The 15,485-nt window shown below is 39.4% G+C and overlaps 2 protein-coding genes across 2 annotated transcripts; one reads left to right on the top strand and one right to left on the bottom strand.

Annotated features, from left to right (window-relative positions):
• Positions 1–2,021: 2,021 nt before the first annotated feature.
• LOC135613625 (alpha-(1,4)-fucosyltransferase-like) lies at positions 2,022–4,318 on the top strand. Its single transcript, XM_065110654.1, has 3 exons — positions 2,022–2,619; positions 2,705–2,878; positions 3,567–4,318. Exons 1-3 carry the CDS (start codon positions 2,050–2,052, stop codon positions 4,128–4,130), a joined length of 1,308 nt encoding a protein of 435 aa, XP_064966726.1. The 5' UTR covers positions 2,022–2,049; the 3' UTR covers positions 4,131–4,318.
• Positions 4,319–6,323: 2,005 nt separating this feature from the next.
• Positions 6,324–8,279, bottom strand: LOC135613624 (probable alkaline/neutral invertase D). Its single transcript, XM_065110653.1, has 4 exons — positions 7,893–8,279; positions 7,375–7,806; positions 6,732–7,290; positions 6,324–6,619 (listed from the first exon to the last, which is right to left on the bottom strand). Exons 1-4 carry the CDS (start codon positions 8,073–8,075, stop codon positions 6,324–6,326), a joined length of 1,470 nt encoding a protein of 489 aa, XP_064966725.1. The 5' UTR covers positions 8,076–8,279.
• Positions 8,280–15,485: the final 7,206 nt, after the last annotated feature.

The following is a 15,485-nucleotide window of genomic DNA, read 5'->3' as shown; positions in this document are numbered from 1 at the left end:
ACCCGAGACCACACCTGCTCGGCCAACCCACCTACGCCGTGCTCCTTGGCCCCATGTTCCCGAGACAGACCCACGCGGCCTCCCCGCCTGCATCGTGCTCCTTGGCCCCATGTTCCCGAGACACACCGGCGCGATCGGCCCTCCTACGCCGAGCCCCTTTGCCACACGCTGCCGAGCTCCCCTTAGAGCGGTCTGCCCGTCTGAGCGGTGTCACTCGGCCGCAGCCTGCCTGCGCCGAGCTTCTCGGCCATTCACTGTCGAGTTCACCTCAGCGCGGCCTGCCCGCCTGAGTTGTCTCTCGACCTGAGCCCATCTCCTCGGCTCTTCGGCTTTACGCCACCCAAGACCACACCTGCTTGGCCAGCCCGCTTGCGCCGTGTTCCTTGGCCCCATGCTCCCGAGATACACCTGCGCGGCCAGCCCGCCTGCGTCGTGCTCCTCGGCTCTTCGGCTTTATGCCACCCGAGACACACCTGCGCGACCAGCCCGCCTGCGTCGTGCTCCTAGGCTCTTCGGCTTTACGCCACCCGAGACCACGCCTACGCGGCCAGCTCGCCTGCATCGTGCTCCTCAGCTCTTCGGCTTTACGCCACCCGAGACCACGCCTGCGCAGCTAGCCCGCTTGCGTCGTGCTCCTCGGCTTTCTGGCTTTACGCCACCCGAGACCACGCCTGCGCGGCCAGCCCGCCTGCGTCGTGCTCCTCGGCTTTCCGGCTTTACGCCACCCGAGACCACGCCTGCGCGGCCAGCCTGCCTGCGTCGTGCTCCTCGGCTCTTCGGCTTTACGCCACCTAGGACACACCTGCACGGCTAGCCCGCCTGCGTCGTGCTCCTCGGCCCCTCTGCTCCGTTCTCCCTGAAACTGCGTCCGCACGGCCAGCCCACCTGAAGACAGAAGCCATGCATCGGACTCCACTTGCGTGACAACCGATGCATAGCTCCTTTCGGGGGAGGAATATGATAAGGGAAAAAATGGCGATGTGACATGCCATGACGTCAGCCATGCTAGATGGACGCATTGTCCGAAGAAGTAAGCATTAATGCCGACCTGATGGGCGCCAACGTCACCATCTCTCAGCCAACAACCTCAGCTTTGACTCCGTGTGCTCGGCCGAGGCAGAGCACGTCGATCGAGGCACACCCATACCCTGCGGTTGCCCGATTCTCCACGCAACCCCAGTGGCGATGTCAGATGCCACGAGAGGTAATGTCCTGCCCCTACAGGCAGCCACATCAGGTAACATCAAACTCATCTATAAATACCCCCCAGTTCTAAACGAGGGGGGACGAACACAAGCGCAACACACTTGGAGGACACTTCTTCGCTATAAAAACTCTCTTCCTCCCAAAACCCCCTCCACGTCTTCTAACTTGATCGTCGGAGGGGTCGGGCCGAGCTCCCGGCTCAACCTGTGTGCAGGTGCCTGAGCGGTGTCGCCTCCTCCCGGCGCTGCAGCGGAGCTTCCTCCCAACCCGAACCATCGTCCCTCGAACCCCATGGAGGCCCTGGGGGACGTCTACCCGAGACCCCGGACATTCGGACCCCTAAACGAGCCGCGTCGGCCCGAGGCCACGGCTAAAAAAGTTATTTACCATAACACTTACTTTCTTTCACTTTGAATATGACAAGTTACCAAAGCATATTGACACAAAATATTAACGTGTCACCCAAATATAATCACATGACCACACCATAAGCTTCGGTAGACTTTTTAGTACATGCATTTATGTGCAACATTTGAGTAGATTATAAGTTTCGATTGCGTAGTTCGTGGCTCCCAACTCACATGTTGAGTGGCCCCGCACCCATCTCGTCTCCCACGCCATGCTCGCTTCTCTCAATATAATTATAATTATAATTATATATATCCGTATAAGTTAATTTTATATCAATAACTTTAAGTTAATTGGTAGTTGGATTTCTAACTTATAATATATATATATATATATATATATATTATATCACGAACTTAAAATAAAATAACGAGGCAAAATGAAGTATAACAGCAAACAACGGCCACTCTCCCTCCACTCTTCTCTCTTGGCCCGATGCCGCCGGTAAACAACCACGCCCTCCTTCGCTTCCTCCCCTCCTCCGTTCTCGTCCTCCTTGTCCTCCTCCTCACCACCTACGTTGACTTCTCCTCCCTCTCATCTCACTTCCGCTTCTCTTCCTCCTCCTTCGCTGCCGCCGCCAGGACCATCGCCGACCCCGGCCCTGCCCCCGCCCCAGCCCTCGCCGACAACGTTGGGAGGCTCGCGGAGCCGCTCCCCGACACCGCCCCTACCCCTGACCATCCGCCCGAGACCTTCACTGACCTCGCCGCCGCGTTCGCGAGATGGGACGAGGAGGTGGGCTGCGATCGGTTCCGGGAGAAGCACGGTTACAGTAACTGGACCGCGGACCCGTCGGCGATCCAGGACGCGGAGGCCGGCGACTGCTCGAGCCTCGGCGCCAGGCACGTCAGCATTCTGGTGAAGGGGTGGAGTTGGATCCCGGACGAGATGGATGATCTGTACTCGTGCCGGTGCGGGATGACCTGCCTCTGGACCAAATCCGAAGCCCTAGCCGACAAGCCCGACGCCGTGTTCTTCGAGTGGGATTCGCCTCCGAAGACGGTAAGACGTTTAAGGCGAACCACTTGTGTATCCCCAATTGTCTACTACATCTTTGTTCTAATAACTCTCTTTTTGTTGCCGACAGAGGCAAAAGGGTGAACCGCTTCGAGTGTATATGGATATCGAACCCACTAGGAAACGATCAGGATATGAAGACATATTTGTTGGTTATCATGCCAAGGATGATGTGCAGTGCACATACCCTGCTTCCCTTATTCATAAATCCCGGAATTACCATGTCTCCTCTAAGAAACGAAGCGTAAGCTATCACTTCTCTTTTCCTGGAGTCACAAGTGGATATATTTGGATACTTAATGTGGTGTCTTTTGATATTATTGCTTTTTTCCAAATTGCATGAGTTATAATATGTGTGAACTTTATTGTTCATCTCCTTATAAGCTTGCTTGCTCTCTATTTACAAGAAGAAAATATTACTATTTCATATTCTCATTTTAGACATGGTTCAAATTAAAATGTTTTACCAAACTAAAATTTAGCTTTTTTTTTCTACAAGGACAAGTAGTACAAATGAAATTTGATCTCAAGATCTTACCATTATCACTCAAAATCTTGTTGCCAAATAAGCTAGTCATTATTTCGAATCTGATGGTGGTGTACAAGTTCCAAATCTTATACTTAAAATATTGATTGATGGTGAGCTTCAAAATCACATCAAACAAATTTAAGCATTTTACTTCTATGTTTGAAAGAAACTTGGAAAATTCTTCTACAATTTAAAATCCTGATTACTGAATGATAGAAATGACTACAAATATGCCTGAAATTAAGAACTTAGAGTTTTGATAATATCCCATTGACCATGTCAATCAAATGCAGTAATTGTCATGACTACAGTAGCGTGTGGTTTTATATAGATTGCTTTCTGAAAAATAGCAAAATGACTATATGTTATCTTTACTCTTTTCTTACCTTCCAAATCTTCTCAGGACATCCTTGTCTACTGGTCTTCTTCGCGGTGTTTCCAGTTCCGAAACGAACTTGCCGAGAAGTTTTTTGCCCACATCACCCATCATTCTTTTGGAGGTTGCGTGAACAATGTAGGGGGTAGTGATGCAGCACTTTCCTTCTACCCCGAGTGCAAAATGGAGCTGGTCGCCAAACAACACTGGTGGGGGCACGTACACTGTGCCATGTCACATTACAAGTTTGTCCTCGCCATTGAAAACACCAAGACGGACAGCTACATCACCGAGAAGCTCTACTATGCTCTTGATGCTGGTGCAGTGCCCATCTACTTTGGGGCACCGGATGTCGAAAGCTTCGTCCCTCCGCATTCTATCATTGATGGATCCAAGTTTGACTCCATGGAAGCGCTGGCTTCGTATGTGAAGGCTGTGGCAGATGACCCCATTGCCTATGCAGAGTACCATGCTTGGAGGAGGTGCGGTGTGATGGGTTACTACAGGAAGAACCGTGCCACCAGCCTCGATGCGCTGCCGTGCCGGCTGTGCGAGTATGTGAGCAGGAAAGGCGGAAGAGATGCTGCGTGATGGCAAAGCAGGAACTTGTAAACATCAAATGATCAAGTCAATTTAGCTGTAAGGAAGTTTGGATGTTATGGCAATCTTTACATGAATTCTATTCTTGAAATGTCAGCGTAATAATTGCAGTAGGAATTGAACCTGGTTATTCTTGAACTCAGAACTATTCCCTTCAATGATAAAACAATGAGATTGTCAAAACTATTCTGGATTTTAGATCTGTCTCAGACTACCATTTACCAAAACATCCTACACTGAATTTTCCAACAAATTCCCCAAAAATGACTAAATTAAACAAACACCAGATCAACACAAGCTACAGGTCTAAGCATCTAAACCTAAGAATATAAAGAAGTCCACCATGAAAGCATAACATCTTTTGCAACGACTACTACCACCACCAACACCGCTGAACTAAGATTTCAACTAGTCTAACTATATATGTAATAAGATTTAAAAAAATCACAATAATAATTAATCTATAAGCAATTGCATTGAAAACATCATAGCGTTACCATTCATAAAAGTACAGATCATTTTGCACATACCAAGCAGAACATAATGCACCAACAGGCTATGAACACTATGCAATGGCATGTGTAAGACCCATGTCCAAAAATATATGGGAATGTGGCACGGGACTCATGCAGATGGGTGATTGGAATACTTGATACCTCCATGCCAACAACAAACCATAATGTCTGAACTATTTGGGGTGGAGCAAAACCGCTAGTCAAATTAAGAGTAATCTTTTTTTTTTTGGTTTTCAACAAAGTTTTCTAGGTTCTCTCCTCGTACTACTAATTGTAATTTATTCAACTCATCTAACTGGTGCATCTAAAGATCTTCTTTGGACATGTCCTGATGCAGTGCAGGTTGTTCTCATGATAAATAAGATTTCATGGAAGGATTGAACAAGATTTTAGGGCATCTAGTTAGGATAATATTACTACTAGTTGGAACTGTCTCCTCAATTTTGCATTAATTTATATCAGATTAGATGCTACCATAGCAAGCATGTAATTAGGCCTCTTGACAAAAAAATAAAATTCTTGTTGCATGGTTCACTATGAAAGTCATGGTTGATCATCTCCTACCAGTGTTCTATCCAATTCACGGAGGAGACAATGCCTCCTAACATGTATCAACAAACAAGAGACTAATTAAACTAATATAGTGTTCAAGTTAAAGTGTAATTTTGTCTAAATTCAAAGTTCTGGTGAAATACTAGTTCATTAAGGAGAGAAGGGGATGATAGACACCAAAGAGATCATGCAAGACAAATCTGGAATTCTCCCTAAGGTTTATTTGAGACCACTTAGCAGTCTAGCAACGCCGACAACCATCCAAATACCTATCAAGGATCCAGCTAAATTTACGAAAACATTTGGTGAAGGATCAGCTAATCCTCACAATGTAGTGTCAGCATCATAATGAGGCGAAAAGTAATGAAGATCGGTGATTGCCTAACAACATCGCAGAATAGCCATATAAATGAATCGAAAAGACATTAAAATTCCGAAACAAGCAATCCTATATTGACGAATGCAGATTACCTTCATGTCAGATACGGGTACAAGAAGGGTCGAAGTCATCAGGCGCCACTCCACCGATCGGCGGCGGAAGGCCGCCTGGGGAGGCTGGGGGGAGAGGATAGGGTCGGGAGGTGGCGGCTGTTTGGGCGTCGCCGCGGCTGCCGTCGTCATCGGGTACTCCGCCAGCCATCTCAGGGAATAAGGAACGAGACGGAGATCGATTAACCGTTTTGGCGAAGCTTGTAACTTTTAAGGTTCGAAGAAAACTGGCGTTATATTCAATCATAACGCTACTGTAAACCGTTACGGAGATCATATCATTTAATATAATCCGAAAGCTGTTACAACAGCTGTTATATTTACTAGAACATAATCTAACATCATGGAGTTTGCACGACCTGTTGACGATTGATCGAACGATACATAAGACCTGATATGAACATCTCACATCACTTGCTTGTACACTTCAACAAATTGATTTGGAGCCTCGAGTTGAGATGAATCCAACAAAAGTAAACTTCATTATATTTCAATCGAGTGGATCACAGTTCATCGCGACATTGAGATCAGGTTAATGTTCTAATACACTCGAAGCTACCAAAGTTGGGACGGCGGACACAGGAACGATGACTTTCCAACAAAGAATGGTGTGAGAGAAGGTTGACATTTACGCAGTCCATGAAGCCGGCCTCTTCATGGGAGGCGCCTTCACCTTGTCCTCCTCCAGAGATATCATCCCAAGATGAGAAGGGTCCTCGAGCAGCATTTTAGCCACCAAATAAGCGGCGATTGACCACGTCTGAAACTTCCTGGCTTGCTTTCCGACGTACCTCCCAAGCTTCCCATCATAGTACTCCGGCCATCCATCCTTCGACAGCCTGTTCTCGGCAAGCTCGATCGCTCTTCTAGCAATCTGCGGCCTGCCTGTCTTGACGCAGGCTGCAGTGAGCAGCCATAGAAGCACTACAGTCAACAGCATCGCATGAAGAAGAGAATACAAACTCAGAGTTAGCTGCGGGTTTGATGATACAGCGTAAAAGAACCGAGAGAGAAAGAGAGAACTGCCACTAATTACCTGGCCAAGAACCTCCGTTGTGGTAGCTCCATCTGGTGTTTTTGGGATCACAACCTGTCACGATCCTCCATTCATGGCCTTCTAAAGCAGGATAAGATATCTTCAATGGCATTTCACCCACCAGTTCCTCCCACCTCTCTTCGATTAGGTCCATTATTGCGTCTGACTGCTCTGGTGTAGCAAGCGAAGACAGTATGGCAATGCAATTACCAAGAGCAAACCATCGGAAGTCCATTCTTGCAGGGCTCACATTGCCGACGAAGTAGCCACCACGGCAAGGCATGAAGTCAAATATCCAGTCCGGGATCGAATCAGGAATGACATTGAACTTGTTTACTGCTGTGTGGGAGTATTCTTCGGTCTTGTAGCGATATATATCGTTCAACTGTTGGAAGTCAAGCCAAAAGTAACGTCGCATGTGGTAACCTAAGGCATGCAAGCGCTTCATTATTCTCTCCATGAACTCCTTGCCTTTTGCATCAGATTTAAGCATCGCTAGAGCACATCTCAGTGCCATGAAGAACAGAGCTTGGATTTCGATGGGGTAGCCATAAACACCCTGTAAATTTTGTTTGCACCACACACACAATCATTATACGAGGAAGAGAACTGCAAACTAAGAACAACATGTCGACAAACTTACCATTCTACGATCAATCATTGAGCATCCATCGGCACAAAGCAAGGTGGGAAATGTGTCGAACCCCTCGGAAAGGCATAACGATAAGATAAGCCTCATCCCATTTTGGCATTCAGGGGTTTCTGACAAGGATAGATCACCAGTAGATTTTGTGTAGGCACGGAGAAGAATGATCCACCAAAAACCAGAGTCCACGGGTGCAACCCTCCCTATCGCACTCTCACCAAAATCCGCCATTAGAGTTTCAGTTTTCCTGGTTGGATTATTGTTCACCTTGAAGCTCGCTGGCATCACCCCTTCCCCGAGCTTGAATTGATCTATCTTCTTTTCCAAACTTTGAAGGTGAATTGTCTTCAAGAGAAAGTTCTTAACGATCTCATGCTCACCGGTCATTAGAAAAGCCAGAGCACTTGGCACAAAGTCACGGACAAACACCTGATCCAAGGGCCGAAACCACATATCTAAAGGCTCAACTATTACAGAGGTATTGGGTCGAACAGGCGTGTCTTCATTGGGTGTACCTGGTCGTAGTTAAGGACTTCCCCCGAGGCGTGATCGACGGCGGCTACTGTCCCCACCGGCTGCCCCCGGAAGAAGACGACGGACTTCCTGAGGGCATCCCATGCCTCATCGACCATCGGAGGCAGCTCGAACGGGCTCCAATCCGGCGAGGTCGGCGTGGGCACCGCGCCAAAGGAGTGCATGCTGCCGTAGCTGTCGACCTGCCTGAGATTACCGGTGATGGAGAGATCGCTGAGCGACCGTTCCTCGAACGACAGCCTCCGCTCGATCTTAAACCTCGGCCGATCGAGCTGCCTCGACGAGCGGTCGAAGTCGTCGGCCTCCGCCACGGAGGAGTGCGGCTCCACCTTCCAGACAACCGCCTCGTGCGCCCCGTCCACTGCTTCAGCCATTCTCGAGGCAAATCCTTATCAACTGAATCAGCAATCAACATTCAGACTCAAAAGGAGCTACATTTAATGGAACGGAAGCGAAATAATCGATCTAAAACCAACAAAATAACCAAGATTAAGCACCATAATAGTATAAAATGAAGGGAATGAGGTCAGAAACCAAACAAGCTAAAATAAATGTGGGAAAAAGAGAAAATATTACATGAGTTCGAGGATGAGGGGGAGCACGAACGCTGGAGATCGAAGAGAGAATGAGATTAGGGCGGGCGGACGGTGTCACTTATATGGTCGATGGCCGGAGGGAGACCGAAATGGCAAGTCTGTGTCCGTTGCGCTCCCTCTTCTTCGTACTCGAGAAGGCCACCGGCTGCAGCCGGTGACTCCACGTAGTCCGCTGTTGGATTATCCGGTGCCACCGGCTTTGTACATCTCGGAGAACTAAAAACCAAAACCATCTGCGGGCTCCACGCGAGACCCATGCCTTCCGTCCAACTACCAGCAAGGTACGCGATGGGTCGTGATTCGGTTGGAAGTGAAGACAATCGTTGACCGGGACCCACATCTCATGAAAAGGTCACACGCTGACATGGAAGAAGTGAGTCAATGGCACCCAGCGCTGTTAATCTCGCGTCAGGTTAATCGAACGGCCACGGTTCGCTTCGGGTGTGGCAGCACGAACGCCGAGGCGTCGGGAGGCGGAAGTCACGCGACAAGAGGAACACGTGGTGAATACGGTGAAGGGTGAAACCCTTATCCGAGAGTGGTGCTTCGAATTTGGCAGATTATAACGGTGTGTTATAAGATTGCAATGCTCGAATTCAATGAATCTTATGTTACATATGAGATAGGCTTCCAATGGGCGATGAATTATAGTAGCTCGATCCTACTCTGTGAATGGGATGTGTATCTCAAGTGATATCAGACGTCAAAAATATGGTAGTCAGTAAAACTCTGATGATATCAGAGAGAGAGAGACAAGGTTTGATGAGTCATAGTGTCTATCTATTCCGTAATATCGATTAAGGATTTAGGTTATTCGATTAGTGTGGAATACTTTTTGAGTAGATATGATAATGGATATAAGATCTTATCCATCCTCACATGTTATTGTGCTAATAATAGTAACATCGAACAGTTCAGCTCATGTTTTCACAACTAAATAATGATAGAATAATGTCATAAATTAATTCTCTATTTTAATCGAAAATTTATCTAAGCTTATCATAAAAGGATCTAATACACATTATTAAATGGGTTTTTGTCTAATAAGTCTTGATGCAGTTTTTGCTTAATCATTTATTGAATCCCCTTGATTTCTTTACATTAGACTTGTCAATCGTTATTGTGTTGTATAATTGAAATATGAAGTACTAAAACCTTTTTTTTTTGTTCTGACAACTTAAACACTTTGAATTAATCCTTAAGATTGATGCTTGCATCTCATCTCAGTTGCTTACTGTGTGATAAGTAAATATTTTAAATAAATAAGATTATAATAATCCAAAATTGTTAATCTTATTTTGCTTCTGAGTTTTATTGAATTATGACTTACCTTTTATTTGCAAATTCTCCTCCTTCAAGTTGATAAGGGAAATATGACACATCGTTAATTATCATCTTCATCTGATCGACATGTTATTTTAATTTATAATAAATAAAAAAAATATTATGTAAAAATTTAATACCAAAACTAAAATTAAATATTGTAAATAAAGATGAAAGATAATATACCTCTGAACACGATAATAAATAGAGTACCATAAATATTATGAAGCAACGCACCATGATAATATGCATGTGTTATTAATTTGCATAAGAAATAACTAAACTCTCTTCCTCTTTTCTTATTTTAGGACCATTATAATTAATGAAGTAAAAATCATGTGTGATGATACGATACTTCAAAAAGTTTCTCCATTAAAATCATCTTCTAATATATAATCAATTAATTAGGTTCATGTGTGATGATATGATAAAAGAAATAATGTGTGATGATATGATACTTCAAAAAGTTTCTCCATTAAAATCATCTTCTAATATATAATGACATACATAGATTTTCTTTCTATTGGTCCATAACATTAATTAGAATCTTAATATATTTTAATCAATTAATTAGGTTCATAAAATATAATATTTTTTCACTTGACCCATTAATTGATAAGATACAAAATAGTTTATAATCAAAATAATAAAATTAAATTTATTTAAAATTTTTTTTACTTAATTGGATTCTAAAATTTGGAAAAGCTTTTATACACACGAATTTAAAAATAGGTCAATAGGTATAATAAATATAATAATACCCATTAAGTTTGACTGGCAATGCAAAGTTATAGTAGTTGTGTATTATCAATATTATACTTTCTTCTATATAGTATAACATTGTTAGTTCTTTTTAATGAAGTTCATAATGACCCATATAATTTATCTTATCAAGATAAATTATTTTATCATATTCAGTTGTATATATATAAATATGAATAAGATAATACAAATAAATAATTTTAAATATATAAATAAAAATATTAATTATGATGCCCATCAAGTATACATCATCGTATCTTTCATGGTTATTTATAAACTCAATCATAAGAACATATTCTCTTAAACATTTTAGATTTAAATTGTAAGGCGTTATTAAATGTATCAATAATCAATACAGTAGAATTCAAGTTCTTAACTAACATTAGTTGTTCTGGACTTTTTCTTTAGCGATAAAGTAATTTATGTCAATATAGTTAAAACCACTATAATACTTACTATTCTTACAAAAGAAAGTTACTATAGTATATCATAAAATATTTTTCAATATTTTGACAATTAAGCACTATACTAAATCTTAAGATGACATTTTATAGTAATAATGCTTGATTAATGGTTTTAAAGTATACCATGAAATCAACTTCTACTATTAATAATACAACTTATATTATTTTATTCTTATAAATTGTCACTATAGTTAATATAAACATAAATCATAAAATAAACTTCTTACTATCAAAGTAATTTATAAAATAAATATATAAAAATATTATTATTTTAATATATTCTGATTTCTTATATCTGAGCATATAGTCTCGTTGCTCATGGATATCTTACTTTTATTCTTTTATAGCTTTTCAATATTTTATTCTTGATTAATTCTAGTATATACCCAATATTATAATTATAAAATTGATATCTGATTTAGTATAGGTAAGACCATATAATAAAGTTTCAATTGTGTAATATAAGAAATAATTTCTTTCATTTATTCTTTTAGTTGACTCTTTTCTAAGTCAATTTTAAACAATATTGATTTTTATTGAATCTTAAAAATTATCTCATAATAATTAATCTTTTTTATATAAAAAATGTTATCATAATTTTGACTGTGTATATCGTTCAGCATTATTCTTACCTTTAGTTTTAAAAACTCTTTTATAATTATTAGGTAAGTCAACGAGTTTTCATACATCATTTTGGTCCATTATTTCAACTCTTTTTTTATTTTATCATATTATGTTCTCAAAATCATCACTTTTCAAAACTTATGAAAAAAATGAAGAATTATTTTTTATTCCTATATCATAATCTAATTTTTATCGATATATCACATTAAAAAAAATGATACATCTCTTTTCCATTTAAAAGTTTCTCAAATTTATAAATTGTAGTTGTTATATAAGTAATCAGCAATAATATTAACATTATGCGAGAGTTTATTAATGTTATTTTGTTATTCTTTTTATCAAGTTGTTTAGTGATTTGAAGAATAACTTCTTAAATATAAAATGATAAAAGAATATCAACCTATATCTCCTCCATATTAAGATTAAATTTAAGATCACTTCTACTAATTTATTTTTTTTAATAATCTTATATTACTAGATTCAATTATCCTCGTACTATGATTAAGATAATAAAATATATATCTTTTTTTTTTTTGATAAATAATAAAATATTTAAAATAATAATTGAATCTAATTTCTTTTCATGTGAATTAAAAACTCTTATTTTTGTAAGACAAATCTCAAATATGTAAATATCTTAGTTGGATTTTCTACTGGTCCATAACTCAAAAGGAATTGATGAAACTAACTTACTAGGAATCATATTCAAGATATACTTCATCTTAATTCAAGTATAAAAAATAACTATCTTGCTTCTTATTATATTTATAATAGTACGATTTTATCTTTTAATAATTTTTTCTATTGTGCCGAACTTGATAAAGCATATTGAATATCCTACTTTCCTAAATATATAGCAAAAGAATCAAAATTCTGATTGAGCTCATAAAATTTATCTATCATAAAATTTATCACCCATATCGAATTTGATAATCTTAATATTTATATTTAGATTTATGTAATGTCAAGCTTGAGACATTACATGAATCTCATATATATATATATATATATATATATATATATATATTCTAATTTTAATGGATCAATTATAAAAGTAGTAAAATATCTCTCGATAAAATAGGAAATATAGAGTAGGCCATATGTAAGTATAAGGAGTTTATGAAACTATATGTCATGCCAATATTTAATTACAGAATTGTTTGAAGCTTAAGATTAATTATGTACAAACGATCATTTAGATTTTCATAATCAACTTTAACTGAATCATAAATATATTGAACTTACCACCACCAAAAGAAAATATTATCTTAATAATTTCATAACTAACTTTAAATGAATTATAAATATATTAAGTTTATTATCACCAAAGAAAAATAATATTTTAATAATTATAAATAAAAAATTAAAATTCTAGAATTATAGGAATATAATATACATCATCAAGATACATCAAATAAGCTATCTCTAAGCATAAGCAATAAATACTAAATACTATCATTTTCACATTAAGATGATTCTCTATAACGATAAATCTATCTTTTTTTTTTATCTTCATGTTAAAATTAATTATTATAAATTATTTATAATACAAGTTGAAGCACTAAAGACATTCGTCCAAATAATAAATGAAACTTCTGTAACATTTGATTCAAAACACGATGTTTATATCTTTTCTTTCGTATCAAAGCTTATAGTTATTCTTCACGTAACTTTTTTTTATCAAAATATTTTGTTAAGAAAACTTTTAGTCTATAAGTTTGTATAGCATTTCCGTGCGTCGATGTTCGCCGCTCGCATGCGTGAGGACACAACACTCAACCACGACCAACTCCTACGATAGGCCACCCTCACCAAGGGAGTTGCACCCCCGCAGCTACCCCGTAACACCGTTGTCCAACCATCTGACGATCGCCATGCATGGCCGAAGAACCCAGTGTCGGCCACTCTATTGTGTGCACCAAAGGCCGCCGCAGCACCTCGACAGCAGTTGCACAGAGTGACATTGTCGCCTCACGCAGTCGTCGCTACCTTTGGCAAGGTCGATGACCACAATAGGCCACCACCACTATTGGACTGCTGCACACAACAGTCATCGCTGCACGCAACAACAATGCCACCGGTGTAGCTTAGACCACCACCCTTCACAGTGTTGTTACGACGGTCAGTTGCCTACGATAGCCCACCGATGAAAACGAGTAGCACACCATCCAATGTAGTGCCACCCACGTTGTAAGGCCTGCAAGCAAGCGAACAAACAGATTGCAAGACTCGAGCATACTTAAATGATGCATATGAAGCTTTGAGCCTAGCGATCGACGTGGATCACATGGTGCAAGTGCTGGTTGGAATAAAAATAATAATTAGATATAATTAAAATAGATCTAATGCATAAATAGATAAAAAAAAATAGATCTACGTTAATTTAAATTTCAATGACACAACTTTGATATCAATTATAAAAAAAATAAAATTATTTATGTAAATTTAATATTAGGATTGAAATGAAATATTCTAGATAAAAATGGATGGTGCATACTTTTGAACACAACAAGGTATCTCCGATGTTATGAAGTAACACATCATATGATTTTCCTAAGTTGGTAATCTGCATAAGGGAAAATTAGACTCTCTTTCTCCTCTTTTCTTATTTTTATGACTTATGAGAAGACGAGAAAAAAAATCTCTATAAATTAAACTTTTTTTTTTTCTATTTTCATGATTCTGAGAAGTTCCTCCCATCAAGATCATCTCTTAAGATATCCTAACATATCATACTTCCTTTCTATTAGTCAATAGCGTTAATTATAATCCAATTAGGATCTCAATACATCTTAACCAATTAATTATAGTCATAAAATATAACACAACTTGGTCGGACCTACAAGGCTAACACAATTAATTATAATGCATGATTTCATGATCCATTAATAAATTACTGAATGATGCACATAATCATTCTTAATAATTAGCAAAAACTTAATTTTACAGTTATCTACCACACTCTAAAAAGATCCCGATTGTATTCTTATCAACAAATACTCTATGACTAAATACATTGATCGAATTATTTAAATCCTTATTAACTTAAATATCGAAGGGGTCTTATTAAGTATGCCCCTGATATAGTTTTCAAATCTAGGCCACTACGAGCTGCAAGATTTTGTGATATAAGATAAATGTCTAAAAATAATATATCACAACCCAATTTGATGAGACAACAAACTATTAATTTGGTTGAGGTTGAAGTACTAACCTAAAATAGTTAAGCTTAGATTCTACCATTATAAATTAGTCTAAGTTTTAGTTCACCGATGTGTAACACATTAAAAGTAATATTTAGAAATATCAGATATCAGAAATTAAACTCAAACCAACAGATGTCGATAGATCAGGTTTTCAATGCTCTAAAAGTGATATAATGAATTTTCTTTCCATTAGCTTAGTTGACAAGAAAAATCTCTCCGGACACGTTCTTGAGATCATGAACTATTTTCACAATAAAGTGAATAAAGTCACTTTTTTTTGGCTTCGTATTACTCCTTATGAGAATAATTTATATTTGGATGAATTTTCAATCAAAATAAGCCTCTACTTTTTAAATTTTCTGATTCTATCTTGAAAATTTTTGAAACAACACTCCGGATTATATAAAAAAATAATTTTATCATTTTTTTCATTAGATCTATTGTCGTTTCTATCATCTCGTCATTGCCCCCATTCGTCATGCGGGATAGTTTTCCTATGCCTACAACCCTCGTGCAAAGGTTAGTCATCGTCTTTTGTTGCATCTGCGACTGTCCCGTATGCAACCCTTGTGTGAGGGTTGGTCATCTTCTTCTATCAT

This window comes from Musa acuminata, chromosome BXJ2-6, assembly GCF_036884655.1.
Source record: "Musa acuminata AAA Group cultivar baxijiao chromosome BXJ2-6, Cavendish_Baxijiao_AAA, whole genome shotgun sequence".
Lineage (NCBI taxonomy): Eukaryota > Viridiplantae > Streptophyta > Magnoliopsida > Zingiberales > Musaceae > Musa > Musa acuminata.
This window is presented reverse-complemented; position numbering and strand designations above follow the sequence as displayed.

Excerpts from the sequence above, each read along its gene's own strand:
- LOC135613625 (XM_065110654.1), top strand. The coding sequence starts at position 2,050 with ATGCCGCCGGTAAACAACCACGCCCTCCTTCGCTTCCTCCCCTCCTCC. Across the intron at positions 2,620-2,704 it reads GGGATTCGCCTCCGAAGACG|AGGCAAAAGGGTGAACCGCT; the intron begins GTAAGACGTTTA and ends TGTTGCCGACAG. Across the intron at positions 2,879-3,566 it reads TCTCCTCTAAGAAACGAAGC|GACATCCTTGTCTACTGGTC; the intron begins GTAAGCTATCAC and ends AAATCTTCTCAG.
- LOC135613624 (XM_065110653.1), bottom strand. The coding sequence starts at position 8,075 with ATGCACTCCTTTGGCGCGGTGCCCACGCCGACCTCGCCGGATTGGAGC. Across the intron at positions 7,291-7,374 it reads CAATGATTGATCGTAGAATG|GGTGTTTATGGCTACCCCAT; the intron begins GTAAGTTTGTCG and ends CAAAATTTACAG. Across the intron at positions 6,620-6,731 it reads CAACGGAGGTTCTTGGCCAG|TGCTTCTATGGCTGCTCACT; the intron begins GTAATTAGTGGC and ends TGTTGACTGTAG.